This window comes from Schistocerca americana, chromosome 2, assembly GCF_021461395.2.
Source record: "Schistocerca americana isolate TAMUIC-IGC-003095 chromosome 2, iqSchAmer2.1, whole genome shotgun sequence".
Lineage (NCBI taxonomy): Eukaryota > Metazoa > Arthropoda > Insecta > Orthoptera > Acrididae > Schistocerca > Schistocerca americana.
The window spans coordinates 590,659,180-590,680,031 of record NC_060120.1 but is presented as its reverse complement, the minus strand read 5'-3'; the positions used below and the strand labels follow the sequence as shown (position 1 = coordinate 590,680,031).

Here is a 20,852-nt window from a genome sequence, read left to right as displayed (position 1 = left end):
TAGTTGTTCTCCTACAGATAATTGACATACACTCCTGGAAATGGAAAAAAAGAACACATTGACACCGGTGTGTCAGACCCACCATACTTGCTCCGGACACTGCGAGAGGGCTGTACAAGCAATGATCACACGCACGGCACAGCGGACACACCAGGAACCGCGGTGTTGGCCGTCGAATGGCGCTAGCTGTGCAGCATTTGTGCACCGCCGCCGTCAGTGTCAGCCAGTTTGCCGTGGCATACGGAGCTCCATCGCAGTCTTTAACACTGGTAGCATGCCGCGACAGCGTGGACGTGAACCATATGTGCAGTTGACGGACTTTGAGCGAGGGCGTATAGTGGGCATGCGGGAGGCCGGGTGGACGTACCGCCGAATTGCTCAACACGTGGGGCGTGAGGTCTCCACAGTACATCGATGTTGTCGCCAGTGGTCGGCGGAAGGTGCACGTGCCCGTCGACCTGGGACCGGACCGCAGCGACGCACGGGTGCACGCCAAGACCGTAGGATCCTACGCAGTGCCGTAGGGGACCGCACCGCCACTTCCCAGCAAATTAGGGTCACTGTTGCTCCTGGGGTATCGGCGAGGACCATTCGCAACCGTCTCCATGAAGCTGGGCTACGGTCCCGCACACCGTTAGGCCGTCTTCCGCTCACGCCCCAACATCGTGCAGCCCGCCTCCAGTGGTGTCGCGACAGGCGTGAATGGAGGGACGAATGGAGACGTGTCGTCTTCAGCGATGAGAGTCGCTTCTGCCTTGGTGCCAATGATGGTCGTATGCGTGTTTGGCGCCGTGCAGGTGAGCGCCACAATCAGGACTGCATACGACCGAGGCACACAGGGCCAACACCCGGCATCGTGGTGTGGGGAGCGATCTTCTACACTGGCCGTACACCACTGGTGATCGTCGAGGGGACACTGAATAGTGCACGGTACATCCAAACCGTCATCGAACCCATCGTTCTACCATTCCTAGACCGGCAAGGGGAACTTGCTGTTCCAACAGGACAATGCACGTCCGCATGTATCCCGTGCCACCCAACGTGCTCTAGAAGGTGTAAGTCAACTACCCTGGCCAGCAAGATCTCCGGATCTGTCCCCCATTGAGCATGTTTGGGACTGGATGAAGCGTCGTCTCACGCGGTCTGCACGTCCAGCACGAACGCTGGTCCAACTGAGGCGCCAGGTGGAAATGGCATGGCAAGCCGTTCCACAGGACTACATCCAGCATCTCTACGATCGTCTCCATGGGAGAATAGCAGCCTGCATTGCTGCGAAAGGTGGATATACACTGTACTAGTGCCGACATTGTGCATGCTCTGTTGCCTGTGTCTGTGTGCCTGTGGTTCTGTCAGTGTGATCATGTCATGTATCTGACCCCAGGAATGTGTCAATAAAGTTTCCCCTTCCTGGGACAATGAATTCACGGTGTTCTTATTTCAATTTCCAGGAGTGTATGAGTCATTCCATGTCAAATCAACACACCTGTTTTACCTCACCCTCTTAAATTTTGCTGAAAGTTGGTATACTTATAGTGGGCACTGAGACTAAGAAAAATACCAAATTTGAATTTTCTATCTCAAACCATTCCTGAAATATGGCTATGTAAACTTTTCAAAAACCAGCCAAAAATGTGTGAACGGACTTTTTTAAAATTGTCCTAGGAGCTGCCCTAATTGAGCTAGAGAACTGGGAAAGGTGTCATTTTGCAGCATTTTGCATGCTCTTTCCAGTGATAGACAAAAAAAAACATATCTTCTAATTAATAACCTTTTTCTAACTGGTAATTAATATTTTGATTTAATTTTTTTGCAAAAAGTACATAATTGAAAATTTTCAAAATATTTCCATAACTACTTCATACTATTGTAAATCACATGGCAAAATATAAATCTGGGATGATGATGGGTTCATTGTTAAAAAAAAAATATTCTGGACTCTTGTTTTTCACTAACGGCCCTAGTTTGACCAAATTGACCTTTAACAAACATGAATTTTTTTTAAATATACTGAAAGGTAAGTAAAAAAAAGTATTAGAAATATCAAAACATCACCTTATTAACCCAAAACCAATCAGCATATTTTATAATTAAGTTGATTGCTTATTTTAATTTCATGTGACTTCACTAACAGTATATTAACTGATATAACAAAAACAAGAAATTGAGCATTTAACTACAAACTGAAATAAAGTATGAATAAGTACAAGTATTTACGTAATAGTTCTGGTCCATGATGTTTGAAATGGAACTATTAAACAAATTAAATACCTAATGCTTGTTTTTGAGTAACAAGTATCTGTACATAGCTAAATTTAACACAATAGGTACTAACAATAATTTTGAAACAACTTTCTATAAAATATACATTGACACTAACCTGAGACAAAAATTAAGTTTTGAGTTGAAAGCAGTTTCCCAATAAATTGTCTTGGAACTTCACATATTACGTTTTAATAAAGCTGACTGGGTTTGGTTTACATCACTTTCATTAAGAATGTATGTTCTCCCTGTCAGAGTAAATGGATTCACTTTTGTGAGAACATCCACAACTGACACCCACAGGACATCTGCATGTGCAGGATAAGAGAATGACTTAGCTGGTCTACATGGATGAAGAAAAGCTATTTTCACTTCATCAAGCTCTTCGTTTTTTTTCTAAAATGTATCCAAGCCACCAGTTTCTGCCATATACAGTGGTGACATAGCCTGTTACATCTTGTAACTTCAGTTTGTCTGGTGATGTAGTTACTTCCCTCTCCCAACTCTGCATATCACCTGAGAAATATTTGACTATTAATTTTGATGTAGTGTTGGGAATGAAAGCGTGAAATTGCTGTGTTTCTTTGATTGTAATGCCTCTTCAAGTCGGCTTTTTAAGAATATTTGTGAAGCAGCGTAGTCTTCTTGAGTGGAATATGCAAAATCAACATTTGTGATATTATCTACTGCCCACTCAAATAGATCTCGTGCGGTTTGGATCTGATTTTGGTATGGCCTTTGCAAACTTGCGCGAGCTGCCAGTCTCTTTTCTGAACCCCCTACTCCATCACAAGGCCCTTTCCCATGTGCTCTGGCTGAAAAGTGCCACTCGGCTTTTATGTTGAAGTGTTCCTCATGAATGCAAAGGTTCAGGAAGTTTTTCTTATTTTTATACTGAGCGGCAGAACCGTCAGAATAATAGTATATCTTTTTTGGAGTCTTTTGAAATTTATTTGTTAGATATGAAATTAGCTTCTTTTGAAAGGTGTAAACCACAGTTGTATTGTGCTCCAGGCAACCAGAAACAATGACAAAGCTCATATGCTCAATTTTGCCTTTCTGTTTGAAATATATTACAAAAGGATGAATGGTAATCTGTTTCTTTGTCCAGTGGAAACTCTGAGCTTCATCCTGTGGAACTATACTATAATTTTCTGAAAAATCACATATGACAACAAATTCAGATTCCATAAGGTTTTCTCTTGTGGAGTTAAGGAATGTTCGTTGTTGCTTGGCAATGAAGTCGTGCCGAATCAAAGTCGACATCTTACTACAAAATAAATCTATGAATTCTTCAGAAGTTTTCTGAACAATTTACAGATTACATCGGTCAACTGACATCCACTGTCGGAACTGAACTTGTTCAATTAAGTTTTCACGAAAGGAGTCTTTTAAAATTTTACATATGACAGTTTCTCCTGGGCAGTATTCACAGTTTCCCATGTTGCAATCAACTGATGATGGGTTGCAAAGCATTTTTGCAATGCACTGCTTATAATTGTTTAAGTTGCTGTTTGTTACTGTATTTAGTTTGGCATTTTCTTTCATTAATTTTATGTTTTGTTGAGTTGTGCACACGCAGACAGTGTGTGTGCGCGCCACTCCGGCCAGCTAATACACAATGTTTTGGTCTCAACTCACCAAATTTAGAGAAACCTATTTTTATGTTAGGAAACTTGTCTTTAAAATGCTTGTAAGCTTCTTTAAGGTTACACAAAATAAGTCTTTTTGATATTTTTGTTTTATTTCCACTTGTTTCTGTAATTGTCACACAATCTTTAATACCTGGCATTGCCCTGCTAACTTCATCATTTTCATAAAATGAATGTACTATTTTGACAGTTTCTGTTGGTAAACACTTCCCTGGTTTTGTGTTTGGACCTTCCATGAATCCTTTCTCTTTCAAAATTTTTTTGGACTGCCGAACAATGTAATTAGGGGCATTAAATTCCTTCATTATTTTCCTGACACTCCACTTTTCAGGTAAACTTGTAAGAATCAGTAGTTTTTTTGCTCTACTTATAGAATTTTTAAAGTTTCGTTTAAGATTTTCAAGAACGGATTCATCAGTATCAGAGTCTGACAAAGAAGTTTCAGGAGCAACAAAAAGTTTACGTGTCATTGGTGAGATTTTCTTCACTTTTGATTTGGCGTAATGCCTAGATGTTAGTTTTCTCTTGTCAATTGGGGACTCACCTAGTTCGTGAAGTGTTGTGTTAAATGTTTTAACAGCTACTGAAGTTGGAGTGAAGTCAGGGTCTTGGTCTCTGATGATTATCTCTGATCCAGAAGATTCTTCTTCCACACTTGCATCACTGATGGGCTCTGGTGTATTTTTCAATTTGGTTACATCTTTCCTACATTTATCACAAATCTTGGCACCACTTGGTATTTGAGGAAATAATTTGGGCATCCATGTTGTGACATTTCTCAGTTTTTTTTCTGTCTCTAATAAAATGATTTGACTTCTTCAATGGATTACAACACTGCACTCTTACAGCACTGCACTTTTTACTTGGTTCCATATTTATACAAAAACCACTTATAAACTGTCCTTCAATGTATAGATTTACTTGGAAATGAACTATTAAATATAATAGATACAGACTGGTCAACACAGAGGTAACAATTGATTTGCAATAAAACCACAGTGCACAATAATGCTGTAAGCACACAAAGCCTTAGAAGGTAACAATGCAGACTACATAATCTCAACAACGGCTCCAGTCTCTGAATTATTGTACAGACATCAAGCCCTATGTATACGGTCCTCTACTGATGTACTACCTTAAAGGTCAGTTTGGTCAGACTAGGGCCATTAGTGAAAAACAAGAATCCAGAATAATTTTTTTTAACAATGAACCCACATCATCCCACATTTATATTTTGCCATGTGATTTACAACAGTATGAAGTAGTTATGGAAATATTTTGAAAATTTTGAATTATGTACTTTTTGTAAAAAAATTAAATCAAAATATTAATTACCATTTTGAAAAAGGTTATTAATTAGAAGTTATGTTTTTTTGTCTATCACTGGAAAGAGCATGAAAAATGCTGTAAAATGACACATTTCCCAGTTCTCTAGCTAAATTAGGGCAGCTTCTAGGGCAATTTAAAAAAAGTCCATTCACACATTTTTGGCCAGTTTTTGAAAAGTTTACGTGACCATATTTCAGGACTGGTTTGAGGTAAAAAATTGAAATTAGGTATTTTTCTTAGTTTCAGCGCCCACAATAAGTATACCAACTTTCAGCAAAATCTAAGAGGGCGAGGTAAAATTTTTATTTAAAGTGTGTTGATTTGACATGGAATGACTCTATGCCATTACTTAAATCTATGATTGCGTTGTGTTCATTCAAGAAATCCATCCCTAGGATGCAGTGTACAATAAGCTTGTCTACAATCAGAAAATTGCACTTGAACTGTGTATTGGAAAATGTGAAGTTAACAAGGGCTTGCATGCGTATGTTCTTAGATTTAGTACCTGCGGCTCTAACCACGTGGCAATTCTGTACAGGTAAAGTAGGTATGTTTATAATTAGTTTCAATTCATTATAGAATGCGGTTGACATCACACTTGCAGCAGCATCAGTATCAAGTAAAATTTGTACATCATAATCGTTAAACTTAACCCATGCCTTTGCTTGTATGAATTCTTTAACACAACTGTGTGATTTAATGTTTTTCTCATTGGTTAATTCCTGTTCTGCTGTCATTTTGTCATCGTACAGGAGGAAACAAACCGTCTCAGCCGTTGCGCTCTTACAACATCTCATGACCGAAGCACGAGCGCTTAGCTCGGTTGTCGACTGTTTTCCGTCATCTGCTGTGTTTGGCCGGGTTCATTGACCAGCTCCACTATGTTTACATTCTGACCAGTTGGCGCCCACGCGTCAGCTGATGGCGCGCCGCAATTGTTATTGCTACTTCGTGGCGGGGAGTGCATAACTGTACTGGGGAACGGCGGCGGATTCCGTGGAGGGTTATGATTTGTCATGCGTGAATTTTGTGTGTTCCACATATTCTGTCGGTGATTGTTGGAATTGTTATTGTTTTGGTGGTAATTATGTCTGTTATATGGCATGTTCCTATCAAAGTAGCCCGGGTTGTACCGGTTATTCTCACGTCTCCTATTGCGGTTGTTGTTGTACTGTCTGTGATTTTCATTTTGCATGTAGTTACCATTTTGATATGGGTGATAATTATTGTTGTTATTATTATTCCACGAATTTCTGCGGTTGTTCCTACCGTCGTACACGTTTCCATTTTAATGTTTCGCGCGCAGGCATCGTATTGTGTCGTGGCGCGGACAGATGGTTCCACCAACCACCGTCACTACGGTTCCTTTGGGGTGGGTGCTGATTTTGGTTACTAATATGAGTAAAATTTGAATGGCGTGAATCGCCTCTGTAAACTACGTCCATTTGATCTAAGAAGTTTAAGAAAGTCTTAATGTCATTCTCCGGTACTCGTGTTAATCTGTCTCGGTATGGAAAGGGTAAGTGGCTCTTTAAAGTGTCAATTATCGCTGGCAAGTTGGCTGGTTTGGACCAGTACAGTGTCTTGTCTAGGTACCTCTCAAAGTATTGTCTTAATGTCTCTTTTTTAGGGTCATAGGTCTCGGGGTTGCACACTTCTCTCCTTAGACTCTGTTGCTCATTCTTGGACCAGAATTCGTCCAAGAAGGCTTGTTCAAACTGTTCAAACGTAAGGCACCGCCTTTCATAGCGGCACCCCACTTATCTGTTCATCCTCTCATGAGATTGGTGACGTATCTGATTTTATCGACTTCTGACCAACTACGTGGAAAAACACCGTCAAATGATCTAATAAACACAGTAGGGTGGACTTTATGCTTGTCCTCACTGGAAAATGTCTGGAAATACCCATGCCTTACAAACGTGTCATCGGCCATGCCGGTTGGCATAACTGTATTGACGTAGTTTGTGTCTCTTGCTACTCTAAGTGTCATACCGTAAGATTGCTAGTTTGGTGGAAAAGAAAGCGGCACATTGTAATTTTGATTTGAAATAGGTGATTCCACAATAGATGTTCTGTCTGTGTCATTAGCCATGGTTTTAGCTGTTTTGTCGTTCCCTGACGATACGTTTGCACCAATCGCCAAACACGGCACAACATTGTCTCGTAATATTGTCACTTTGTCTTCTATGTGTTTTGTCTCGTCTTTAACATGTGTCTTTGTTTTTGAAAGTATGTCCTGTGTAATTGTTTCAAGTTTTTTGTCCAGATAGTCGTCACACAATTTACATTCATGTACAATTTTTTCGGTCATGTTGGTGTCGTTGTTTAGTGACGCGAGGTCCGCTCGGTCTTCTAATTTTTCTATCTTTTCTTTGAGGTGGGTTTGTTCAAGAACTACCATTGTGAGCTGTTGGGTAATATTTCCCACTTCTTCAGTCAGCTTTTCTTGGGTGGAGCTAGCTGAAGTGTGGGCCTGAGCTAACTCTTCCACACAGGTGTTTACTTCCTGCTGCACATTAACTATTTGAGTTAACTGATTCTCACATCGGGTGATATTGTTTTTTGTTTCATGTCTGAATGTAACCAAAGTTTCTTCCTGTTTAGTGACTCGGTTGGACAATGTCTCAAATCGCTGGCTGAGCTGTTGAGTGGTGTTATTTAATTCTGTCATCTGTTTTGTCGTTCGTTCAAAATTTTCGGTCATAGTACGGTTTAATACGTCAAATTTTTTGTCACTTTTATCTAGCCTTTGTTTAAAGTCCTGACTAAGTGCGTCCAGTTTTGCGTCAATTTTCTGACTAACGTCTCGTTTCATGTCTGCAAATAACTCTAATAGTCGGTCCAGTTTGTCAGTCTCCTGTGTCCGATTTGTGTCACGTTGCTGAATTTGTCTCGTATTCGGTTCTGACATTGATGTTAACAATGGCGCTGACAGTCTAGTCTCGCGTCCATTCCACATTTCGTCATTTAAAGTCACCATCTGTGTATTATCACAAATGTTGCAAGTTTGAGCCAAAATCATTGCATTGATCTGTGAACTCGTCCATGGTGGGAAACGCGGACTTTCTTGTTGGTTGAACGATGAATCTAGTTCACTTAACTCGTGTGCCGAAACTATCTCGACCTTATCGCGTCCATTGTAATAGGATGTATAATCGTAAGTCAAAAAGGGAATAATATATGTCTGATTAATAAAGATTTGACTCAAATTTATGTTGAAATATTTTCTCGTCAATGTAAATGATTGCTCTATTGCAAACAATGGTTGAAAAAGATGCAGCAGGGCGAATAAAATTTTTCGTAACAAATGACTGTTTGGCGGTCAAATTCACGATCTTCATATGCTACAACAATACTATAATTGCCACAAACTACAATAGAGATAGATAATTTTGGAAAAAATCTAGAAGAAAACTACAGGATGTGTGGAAAGGGAAAAATGGATTCTGCAGTTGGCTATTGAATGTTTGAGTGAAACATAATTGTGTGACTCACCTAAATTTTCTGTCCTGCAGCGGCTGGTCAATCACTTCTGCATAAATGGTATTCGTCAAATTATGGATTTTCTTAATAAATCTCCATCGGATAATCACCAAAAGGTCTCAAAATAACAGTTTTGCAACAATATATGCCATGAAAAGAAAAACAGATTGAATTAGTTACAAAATTCTTTACAATATTGTTGTATAATCATTTGCTTGGGTACAATAAAGTTGGTCATTTAGTTACTGTTTAAACTTCAGGATTTTTGGTTATTCTTTGTTGGGAAAAAAATACAAATTAAAGTTTCAAATTTGCTCAAAAACGACACATCCGAAAATTACGTCCTGTTGCAGGAGCCAGTTGTTAGTGGTTAATCTTAAAAAAAGAAGAAGAAGAAGAAGAAAAGAAAAGAAAAGATTGAAAATGTGGGAAGAAATGATGAATAAAAAAGGTGTTTTAAAATCGTAAACGACGGTGAACAAGGGAAAGAATGAAATGCAAATTGGACTTCATATTACAGAAAAGTTATCGGTCTTCGTGATTTTGAAAAGCTGTTGTTGGGGTGGTCCTTGTGGCATTTCTGAGCAAAAGTCAAACCAATTCCTTTACCATGTTAACATGTCGTCTCGCGTGCGGTGTCCAGGTCTTCAAAAATCTCCTACTTCATTTCTGCGTGAAAAGTCTTAGCTGCTCCGAAATCTTGCAATAAATTTTCATTGTCCAGAAATTACTAATGTATACGAACTAAAACCATCTTGGTGTTGAATGCAATACATTTTACGTTGCTGCTTTCAACCTCCAAATTTCATACAAACTTTCACAACACGTCTGCACATCAATGAGTTTTTTTGTCTTAATCCGACCAAGACTAACTAATAATTTTTTACATCTGAATTAAGCTTCGGCTCTCAAGTGACAAAAAACGGATAGAAAACAAAAAAAGAGTTACAATTTTGGTATTTTCTCTGCTGTCGTGTGCTCATACCGCTGCGACGGTATAATTTATATCTGAGGGAACGAGTTTAGCTTGGCAAAATTCAAAGTCCAGCTACAAACGTATCCATTTCCCTTTTTAAATTTTCTAACCTACCTGCCCGATTAAGGGATCTGACATTCAACGCTCCGATCTGTAGAACGCCAGTTTTCTTTCTCCTGATAACGACATCCTCCTGAGTAGTCCCCGCCCGGAGATCCGAATGGGGGACTGTTTTACCTCCTGAATATTTTACCCAAGAGGATGCCATCATCATTTAACCATACAGTTAAGCTGCATTGCCCTCAGGAAAAATTATGGCTGTAGTTTCCCCTTGCTTTCAGCCATTCACAGTACCAGCACAGCAAGGCCGTTTTGGTTAGTGTTACAAGGCCAGATCAGTCGATCACCCAGACTGTTGTCCTTGCAACTACTGAAAAGGCTGCTGCCCCTCTTCAGGAACCACACGTTTGTCTGGCCTCTCAACAGATACCCCTCCATTGTGGTTGCACCTACGGTACAGCTATCTGTATTGCTGAGGCACGAAACGGCAAGGTCCATTGTTCATTTGGGGGGGGGGGGGGGGGGGGCGTCAGTTCAAAAAAGTCACCCAGAACCTCAGTTCAGAGGAGATTTATCAGTTGCTTGATGAGTAGATTTTTTATCTATCCAAGTAGATTATACCACAAATTCTTTGTTTGAATATAAATTGTAGATTGAGGTGGTAACTTGTATTCCAAGAAAATGTTGCATTTTTATTATTTTATATTTTAATATTTGTTATCTTATTTAATGCTACTTTTGTATGATTTTGTTTTCAGCCTGGTGGAAGGTGCAATGAGTTCGTACGTCAAATTGGAGCCGCTCCACGAAATCCAGTTTCAAGACCAACCAGAAGTTGTACTAACCATATGCAACAAAGAGGGAGCCATGGAAGCAGTAATCAATGTGGTGAAAATGGAGAGTCATGTTTAAGATGGAAGCATTCAGTAGAATCTTCCAATGATAATTCTGAAAGGAATTACAATGAGCAGCATGTTGAATCTATATTACCAGCATCTCCAAACAACCACAGGGAAACTGTGTTTGAGAGTAGAGTTGAGACTGCAGTGAATATGACTAAAGGCCAAACACTCAGTTGTGATTCAGAGACAAGTGAACAGTCTGGGGAAAGCAGCTCATCAAAACCAAGTGTATCAGTTACATCAGAGGAATTTGTTCCTCTTAATAGCATGGCTTGTACTGAGTTGCCTGAGGCAGAAGTACAGCAACCAGTTCTCCCATCAAGTTTGGATAGTGGAGAGACCAGTACAGATATTAAAAATGTCTGTGCCGGTGGCAAAACAGTTTCACAAGCTGTGTCTGAGATCCCTCATTCTTCCTTGTCACCTGTGTCTGGAAGCAATGACTCTGCACCATTTTGTACCCATTTAGACACTCCTGCCATGAAAAAAGGTGTGTCTCATTCAGTCTCTCAGAATGTTAGATGCAGGGCTGATCAGTCAGCAACAGTAAGGGAAAGTATTCCTAGTTCAAGTTCACATTCACAGTCAACTATTATTGAAAACAGTAACAGTTCACAGTGCACAGTTCTACATAAGGGTGGCATCACAGAAAATGTCTCTCAAAAATCTGTTGAAGCTTCTCTTAGTGAGAACTATGGTGAAAGAACCAAGAATGTGACTGCCTCACAGCTTCAGGAATCGGTTGGACGATCAACAGCTACACAGACACCAGGTCCTCCACTTGGACAGCCTGACCCTGTAGGGCCATCAATTGCATCAGATCCACCTGCTTTACAAAATGGTGTGTGTCAGCAGTTTCCAAGATATGGGACCGGACAGGTAAGTAGACATCCTGTTATTATCATTTGGGAAAGGGGGGGGAGGTACTTACTATAGACTTCAACAAATGATGATATTGCAATTATTAGAATATTGGCATCAAGTATTGACAATGTAGGTAAAGATAGATTGCTACTTACCATAAAGAAGACATGTTAAGTTATAGACAGGCACAATTAAAAGACACTTAAACAAAGCTTTTGGCCACAGCCTTCATCAGGGGAGGAAACAGCTAAACATTTAAGCTTGTGGACAAAAGAATTCTCCTTTTAAACTAGAAAATGCACGTGACAGTCAGGCTCTAGTTCCTGAAGATGGTGGTCATGTGTGTGTGTGTGTGTGTGTGTGTGTGTGTGTTTGTTTTTTATTTCAGGAGGAGGACTTCCATTATTCCAAAGCTTAAATGTTTATCAGACGTTTTCATTGTACCTGTTTGTGACACACCACCACCTTCATGAAGTGAGTAGCAGCCTATCCTTTTCATTGGTGTTGTACCCAGATAAGTTTTGATAATCTTCCAGACATCCTTTATCACATTTGACGACATCTTGCAAAATGTGAAATACAAACTATAATCAAGTTTCAGTAACCTCATTCAGCATTTACACTAAGATAAGGAAGCACGTCATCTGTGCCTATTAAAATCTTATAGATTTTTTCGTTTTCAATTTTTTAGGATTTTTGAGAATTGGCTTTCAAGGGAACTTTGGGGAAAAAGCTGATTTTGAGGTGTCTGTTTATGCTGTTTATTCGGAAGAATACTGAGCATGCTACTATTATGTGTAGAAATAGCCGAATGCTGCTGGGATGCCCCAAACACAGCTAAGAGTTCCTCAAATGCTCTGGTGACAGCTCTGTGCACAAACATATTTGAACCTTTCGGCTCTGCTCTGTGCTATTCTCTTCCATGGCACTCTGCTCAAGCACAACTATACCGTATTTACTCGAATCTAAGCCGCACTCGAATCCAAGCCGCACCTGAAAAATGAGACTCGAAATCAAGGGAAAAAAAATTCCCGAATCTAAGCCGCACCTGAAATTTGAGACTCGAAATTCAAGGGGAGAGAAAAGTTTTAGGCCGCACCTCCAAATCGAAACAAAGTTGGTCCATTGTAATATGAGACACAATTTAGGTCGAATGAGTGAAGATACAGCTACAGTAGTTTTGCTTCGAGTTGTAAGCTTAGCAGTTAAGCTTTACCAGGTAGCCATTGCCATGCGTCAGGCGCTCTGTCCGTATCTATAGAGGTACCCTTCCTTTTTCACGTGCTTCGTCTGGTTTGAATCGATTGATTATTTTGCTTTGATCTGATAAGTGTTGTTCTCTTTGTTGTAGGTGTTTACGTCACTCTAAGCTGAAAATGCGTTACTGTACTTCGTCATGCATTGTTTGTCGCATTCTGATAATGAGTGTTTACGGCCTGTCGCCGCTCGTGGCATGGCTTGCTTTTGTGCGCGCTACCGCCACTTACAGTTAAAAAAAGAGAGAGGAATCGTCTCATTAGTGAAACAATGGTAAGAGACTGCTATTTGTTGTTACTTACACTGCTGCTTTCTTTGATAATGATCAACAAGAACCAAAAAATAGGCTGTGTATGATAGAAGATGTTCTGAACGAGAGCTTAGCCAAAATTTTTCTCCGTTTGAAAATCATTGCAGACGTCTCTTTAGCACATTACATTCTTCACAGAAATTAGAGTCATCTTAGATTTAAAAATCTAGTCAATTGCCATGTCTCATTTCTGACTGTATCACTATTAGGCATAAGAATAATACGAACATAAACATGACATGATATGTATATTCTTCCGCGTTTGCTGTTGTCTCACTCTAGTTTCTTAGTTTGTTAGGCAAACAGAGTTTAAATGAGATAGCAGCAAACACGAAAGAATACATGCCAAAATGTTTATATTTGTATTATTCTTATGGTGAAGAGAATACTGCATGTGATGCACAATTCATAAAAGTTCCTATTAGCAACCATCTCTTCTCACAGGTAGGAAAAAATTCAGAACGTAGAGTTGGCCATGTTGACAAACATCCCAAAGAGTCTTGCCAGACGGATTTTCGTAGTACATTGAAATGCTGCTACATTCGAAGTTGAACAATACGGATTTTGTATTTTCTTCATTGGATAATGTATGAAAATGCAGTGGTCAAAACTCGAGGCGGAGAAAAAGCTTGTCTTCCACCTTTTTTTAAATTTATTTACTGACGCAGAGGTTTTGGCGCCAGTATTTATCTTTGTGCCTTTTTCTTAATGCAGTCCTCCCTCTTTCCCCTTGAGTGAGGGCATGGTCTCCTTGAAGAAGCCACTTACTGTAAAGATGTCTCAGGTGAATGTTAGGAAAGGTCAACACACATCATCTGTTCTTGAAGTTGGAAGGTCATGCCACCAGAAATTATTAGCTTGTCTGTCTTGTGATCCTTAACTTCCTGGATGAAATGTCCCTTTGAAAGAATCCAGCACTGCCCCCCCTCCGCCATGTTAAGCAAAGAGCCTAGTGTTCTGTTCGAAACAGCCTACAATCAAATTAGCATCAGGTTGTTTGTCTTTCATCCCTTTCTTGATGTTTAAAAATAAGTCCTGCAGGCAGTTTTTCTTATGAGATCCTTTTCCTGTTAAGAATAACATATGGGGGCAGCTTCCTCCTGTCTACTAGTGCATCCATCATTTCTGTTGTTACGGCATTTGCACTGCCAGAACTTTTTACAGGAACACTTTTAATGCCCTTCCCATTGACAATAAAATTTAACGGCATATCAAAATAAACAGACTTCTGATCGCCCTTGTCCATATGGCCAAGTAAACAACAGTCGTGCCATTTCTTTAGATTATCCGTATCACTAAATGGCTATGGTCACCCAATCTCAATTGCAGGTTGTTTATCTAATGGCTTCCAGAGGCAACAAAAAGTTGATTTACAGTATTTCAGTTGGTTATTGACCGAATTTAAAAGTTTAGAGTACTGTCATAATTTGCTCATTTAGAGGTATAATCTTATGTTAAAGGTTCAGCATGAACTCATTGCTATAGTTGGAAACTGTTTCTAAGCCTTGAGGCAGCATAACATACAAAACGCAAATTGTGCAAATTAAGTCATCTAGTGTTTCAGAAAGAGAGCTCTTAGCAACTTCCAGCAAACTTATCTTATAATTTCAAATTTTCTCGAATCTTTTTCTTTCGGGCATCTGCCCTCGTTTATTCTGCATCATAATGTAGCCCCACGATCAACATCCTCAAGCACTATCTAGTGCTTACTTTGAAGTCTGTGACATATACAGTTGGAAAATTCCTTTTTATCTCCAGTGTCTTCTTTTGGATTAGTTCTTGAGCAGTCAGGAAGCCTTCATTGTGTTTCCCTTGAACGTAGTGAACAATATGCTACTCCAGTTCAAGAAACCCTTCCTACTTCAGTCCCCTGAAAATTTAGTGTGCAGAACTGGTTATTCTCAATCTACCATCACCTTTGAACATTCATTTCTACACAAATTTTCTTCCTGTTGTACAGTTGCTTGAGGCCTACACTTCATAAGTCACATTAACTTAAAATTAGCACCATATTGTCTGCGTGTACCAACTGTAAACCATGAACTCATTGATCCACAATTCTCAACAGAGAATTAGCATCCACTACCAACTGAGGGGGTGGAAAGTATAGAAGGCTACCATAAGAATACAACCGGCACAAGAACTAAAATTTTGATGCAGTTTGCAGGGGCAAACACCCCTTGGTGACCAACGGGTAAACCAGTCCCATGGCATAGGGAAGGAAAAATAGTCCATCAGGAAATTATGTTATGTGTGATTTAGTGCGGATGCAAAATTATTTCAAGTATTGTTGCCTAAGTGTCTCCACTGTAGGAACTGATGTAGGACTTGATATTTATGAATGGAAAAAGTTAATAAAGTGGATTAGCTGGTATCATTGTAGCCCAAGAGATATAGAATTGGAGGTGACGGACCATTGTTTGGGACAACATGTCTGGGTTTGGCCGAGGTAGGGCATTTGTCAGACGGCAGTTCGTGGCAACCCCAGCAGCAATCTGCAATCAACTATTGCTATGGGTATAGAATGCTCAGTATTCTTCCTGGCATATGTGTTTCTCTTGATGAATAAATGGAATAAACAGTTGCCATGATATTGGCCATTTCTCGCAAGTTCCTTCGAAAGCAAATTCACATTTTACCAGCCAGTCTTAAAATACTAGAATGTGAGTATAGGAAAAATTAATATTTGTTCAGCATGAGACACACACACGCCAGGAAGAATAATGGACACACTGCTATCCATAGCAATAGCCAAATGCTGCTGGGGTTGCCCCAAGCTGCTGTTTGACACACGCCTTACCTTGGCCAACACCGGGTGTGGATGCATTCTCCCAAACAATGCTTGGTCTTCCAATTCCCCTTCCTCAAAATAAAATAAGTTCCGTCTCTCTGGCTGATATCCCAGGTACGCTCTTGTTATGAGCTTTGGACAGCAGTATCTTTCAAAATGTAAAGCAGACTTGTGGTGGCTGCCCAATGCTCTGCTCTGCAGAACTGTTCCTCTATAATCTGTGTCTAATAAACCTAGTGCTGGCTTAGAATGAGGTTAAGTCTCTGTGCATCTTTTCTTTTTGCATATTTTAACACATTAGATAGTAAACACCAGACTATACTTACTAAGTTCTACATAGTCCAGCGAACACTCTGATAGTTGAGATGTGATGTTAGGAATGTACTCTGACTAATGATGAACAGACTGTTCATCAGTCAAGTCAGTCAGGGGATTTTGTTGTGGCTTGACCTCATGATAATGTGAGTCAATGATTTAATAGATACGGGAACCATTAGTGCAGTTAAAGGCAATTGTATTTATGTCTTTCATAATGGCTGTAGTCGCCACAGTGCTTGTTCCTTTGGACATCCAAGCATGTCTAGAGGAACTTTGCATCATAATCAGAACAACACAGGCACTGCAGTATCGTATTTATCTGCCAATACGGGCAAGCGACTTTCAATTAAAAGTCTGACCTTTATGGGAATATACATAATGGATGTATAAGTACAGGTCTTAGATGCATGATTGACGACATGTGGAAGTTGGGGTCTAGCTGTGAGTCATGCGTGGATAGCTAAATGGTAAGGTGGCCGCTCGCGATAAGTGGAAAATTTGGGTTTGAGGCCCGGTCCAGCAAAAAATTTTCATTGTCATCATTCCAACTGCTGATGGTTGTCCTTTTTCACAATTATGAATTCATTTAATTGTATTTATGGTGTCCCAGTTCTTCATGTTCTGTTAATTTGCTGTTAGAGCTGTTACGAGTCGCTATGAGTGTTAATGAGGTAGTAAAAAATAGGAATCAACACTCAAACTATGTCACAGTTTCTTTTGCCCATTGCAAATGGAAAAGTCATATGGATTTGGCTTGTGCAAAAATGAATTCACTTGGAAAATCTGCTGTCGTTTGTGCATGAGAGGTGCAGGTAAACTTCACAGTATTGACACTGACTGAGCTTGAGCATTATGAAATTTGTAACAGTTCTATCACATTCTTACTTCAAACTTTATAAATTATGCTTAACATCTGTCACCTACCTACACACTTCTGCATATCATACTCTGTTTCAGAACAGAACAGAAGGTTTCATGCCCAAATCAGCACTAATCTTTGTAAAAATTACAATACATGGAAGATACCTGTAACTAAAGTGAACACTAAATACATAACATTACACAATTCCTAGGCTCTTTGGAGATATACCTGATCTTTGATTTTATGAATGCTCCGCATGCTGTGCTCGGAGTCAGTAAACCTTGTGACACAAAATGAAAGGTCTTTAAGTGTATTCTGGGACAGTCTTCCTCCATATGGTTTACATACAAGCCTGCAAAGCATCAGGAGTGATAGTTGGAGGACAGTGACAAACAAGCTGTGAGCCAACAATATGTCAGGTGTGTGTGCGCGTGTGTGTGTGTGTGTGTGTGTGTGTGTGTGTGTGTGTGTTTTGTTGTTGTTGACATTTCATCTTGTTGAGAGGGAGGGGGGGGGGGGGGGGAAATTAATCTGGCCTTGATGCCCCGATCAATCATGTATAGCATTTGTTTGCTACACTGCTCAGCAATGCAGGCTATCAGATGGCGGTCACAATTGTAGCATCTAACACTGTGTGACAATCACTGTAGGTTAGTTGGGAGTTGGCTTCTTGCAAAAACACTACATTTTGCCACTTGGCATCCCAACAACAATGTTCACTTACCCACCACTGTCTAAAGTTTTCGTGGTTTTTGACAAAGGAAACCAATGCAATGCCATGGATGCTTGTGTTCATACTCTTTACTCATACTGACATTGTGCTCTTTGTCATTTACAAAATGTGTTGGCACCTGCTTTCTTGCTTGTCCTTTCACTGGGCTGAGCTGGATGTAACTCTGGAGGTACATGTACATCAGTTCTTTGTTGTGTTAATCATTTATCATCAAAAACACTCTCCTGCGCTTCCTCTGAGTTTGGATTCATTCGGGTCATTCTTTCTGACAGCTGAAATTTTTGCAAACTGCTGCTGTATTATTTCATTCCTGAATTACCACTCTTTCTATTCATTCTGTCTTGAGTTCATATTGTATTCCCACAAAAGTGAAGAAATTGGTTTCTCCCAGGTGCGGAAACCATTAATTATGGGGTAATTTAGGTAGCTTGCACTTGTTCCAGATGGCACTTCAACAAAGAAGTGTAAGCACCAATATAATAGCGGATTTTTTGTGTCCTTAGTTAAAAAATGCTGAAGAATAAACATTTTGCATATTTTGAGACTTTAATTTGTTATTTTTAGCCACACCAATTAACTTGTAATTACTGAGGAGGTATGAATGATGTTACTGTGTGTCTTATTTGTACGGCCTGATTGTAAACAGTGAATGCCTGCTTCAGATTACACACGATTGAATTTTTCTTTGACAGACAGTACGAGATATATTTGGTCGACTGCAGAGGCTCTTGGATCATGAGAGGATGTACAGACAATCATTTATGGAACCAAGAAATCGAACAAACCCGCAGTCGACTAGACGAAGTGGCGGTGGTTTTAACACAACACCTGCACACTCAAATACGGCAGCAGACGTGTGGGGTAGATGGACTCGTCGCCATTCTGATATTTTGCCAGGTATTTTTTGCAATAGTGGAATAAAAAAGTGAAATGATACTACAATAAAGATTTTGTCTGTCACACCATAATTTCCAGGCTTCTTCAGAATAGCAAAATATCAAACACATGAGGAACAGGAAAAACACTGAAGTATTTCAAGTCATATATCTGAAGCATATATTACAGCAGCCCCTTTTCCCTCTTCTGGACCGCTTCTGAATTTTCATGCCACATATCTGTGCAGAATTGATTAACATTTGTGCCCCTTTATGAGATTTTTCAAGCTGCAGGCTCTTACTATTAAGGAGAATATTCCCATGGAAGATTTCTGTGGCTTGTACAGTTACACGTCACTTAGTTTGTATTGTGATGTTCTACTATTTGCTTTATGCTTCAAATAGTGACACTAGTTAGTCCAGCCCAAAAAAAAGTTTCAGTTGTTAAGTGTCTTGTTTAAATGTAACTGAGCAGGCTAGGAACTAAAACTTACAAGGGGAGGCTACAACGTTGGGATCATGGATTTATGTCAAATTTTGTACACATTTAATAGGCCATTAAAACAACTTTAAGGTGCAAGTAGCAAGGTAATTCAGAGAAAATCGCAAGAGAAGTTTTACGCGTCTGATATGTAACTGATATATCTTTGTGAAGGTGCAGGTCGTAAGAAGACATAGAGTGGTCAAGCGATTACCGTTCAAGCATTATGAGAGGGTCACGGACAAGCGATGTTTCCATTCCTGCTGACACTTATTTTTCAATCTATATTTTTTCATCACTGGCCACTTTATTTAATTTATATGACATTTGAGAGGTAATATAATTAAAGAAACTACGCACATTTTCATAAAGTTGTTGTGAATTTCATGTGTTATTTGACTATTTACTACTTGGAATTAAATTTTCAAGGACGAGGGACAGGGTTTGAAAGCCCAAGTTAATGATGCGAATGACGTTATTCACAGTCAGTAATATATTATGTCACAAAGTGCAGACCACAAGAGTAATGTCCAATACCCCCGCCCCCAATTGTATTACCTCTCAGATGTCACTCAAATAATATAACCACTGATGAAAAAAATAGATTAATAATTAAGTTTTAGTGGGAGTCTTGAACTGTTGTCTGATAGATGTTTGTCACGAAGCTCGAATGCTAATTACTTGACCATCATAATCGCTAACGTCCGACACATAAGCATACATACATAAGCTGCATAATAGACACGTAAAACTTCTCTGGCAGTTTTTTCGGAATTGGCAGAATAGTGCACCTTATTACTTACACATCATGTTGTATTAGTAGCCTACTAAACGTGTACAAAGTTTGCAGTAAATCTGTGATTGCAGCATAATGGCCTCCCCTTGTTAGTGGTATACAACCAACATCTGCGTTATTTAGAACTTAACTGTGTATTCTACTGCCAACTTAACTGAACTGTAGATTCAAACGGAGTTTTGAAATTTGGTACTGATATGTTCTCATATACAAATTATATTTTGTCCTGGAATTCCCAGCAATGTGTGTTGCTTCTCTGCATCCATTGGGTACTGTAACCCAGTCCTGTTTTTCTGTTGTTAGTGTTTATGTATATTCCATATTCATTTCTCGTTGTAGGGACTACTTGTTCAGGTATATCCTTTCCAAATTCACAAGTTGTGCTGTGTCATGACTTCTTACCACTGTACAGAAATGGTCTTACTGGCTTTTTTCACAGGACATCTTCCCACCTTCCCAGACAAATTCTGCAAATTTTTTCCATTTAACAATTTCCCTCTGCAGTGTAATTTTTTCCTCTACAATACATCTTTCAGTTTACTTGTATTTTAATGTGTTTTCCCACATCCAGCTGTTAACATATGTACCTGTATATGCTTCATACATATTGTTTTCTACATATACTTTTCAGTAAGTTCCAAAGGACTGAAAATTAGTATGATGAGCTATACTCTGGGAGACCTTTTGTACCATGAGAGACTGTTTGATGAATCAGAGAAGCAATCAAAACAATTCCAAATGCATCAACTATTCATTTAAGCAATGAGTAAGATGTGCAAAAATGAACAATTTTGAAAATTTAACACTTTACACTAAATAAAAAAGCATATCAAATTCAAATGCTTCACAAATTAGACCACACAGCTCGCCAAGCTGCATTTTACTGTTCAATAGAAGCTGC

At 39.5% G+C, this 20,852-nt stretch overlaps 1 protein-coding gene across 1 annotated transcript in view; it reads left to right on the top strand.

Moving 5' to 3' along the window:
- LOC124591436 overlaps positions 1 to 20,852 on the top strand; it is a 312,247-nt gene that overhangs the window by 215,614 nt on the left and 75,781 nt on the right. Inside the window, exons 14-15 of the mRNA XM_047131731.1 lie at positions 10,521 to 11,543; positions 18,492 to 18,696. Of these exons, the coding sequence (XP_046987687.1) occupies positions 10,521 to 11,543; positions 18,492 to 18,696 (1,228 nt within the window). The remainder of the gene's footprint in view (positions 1 to 10,520; positions 11,544 to 18,491; positions 18,697 to 20,852) is intronic.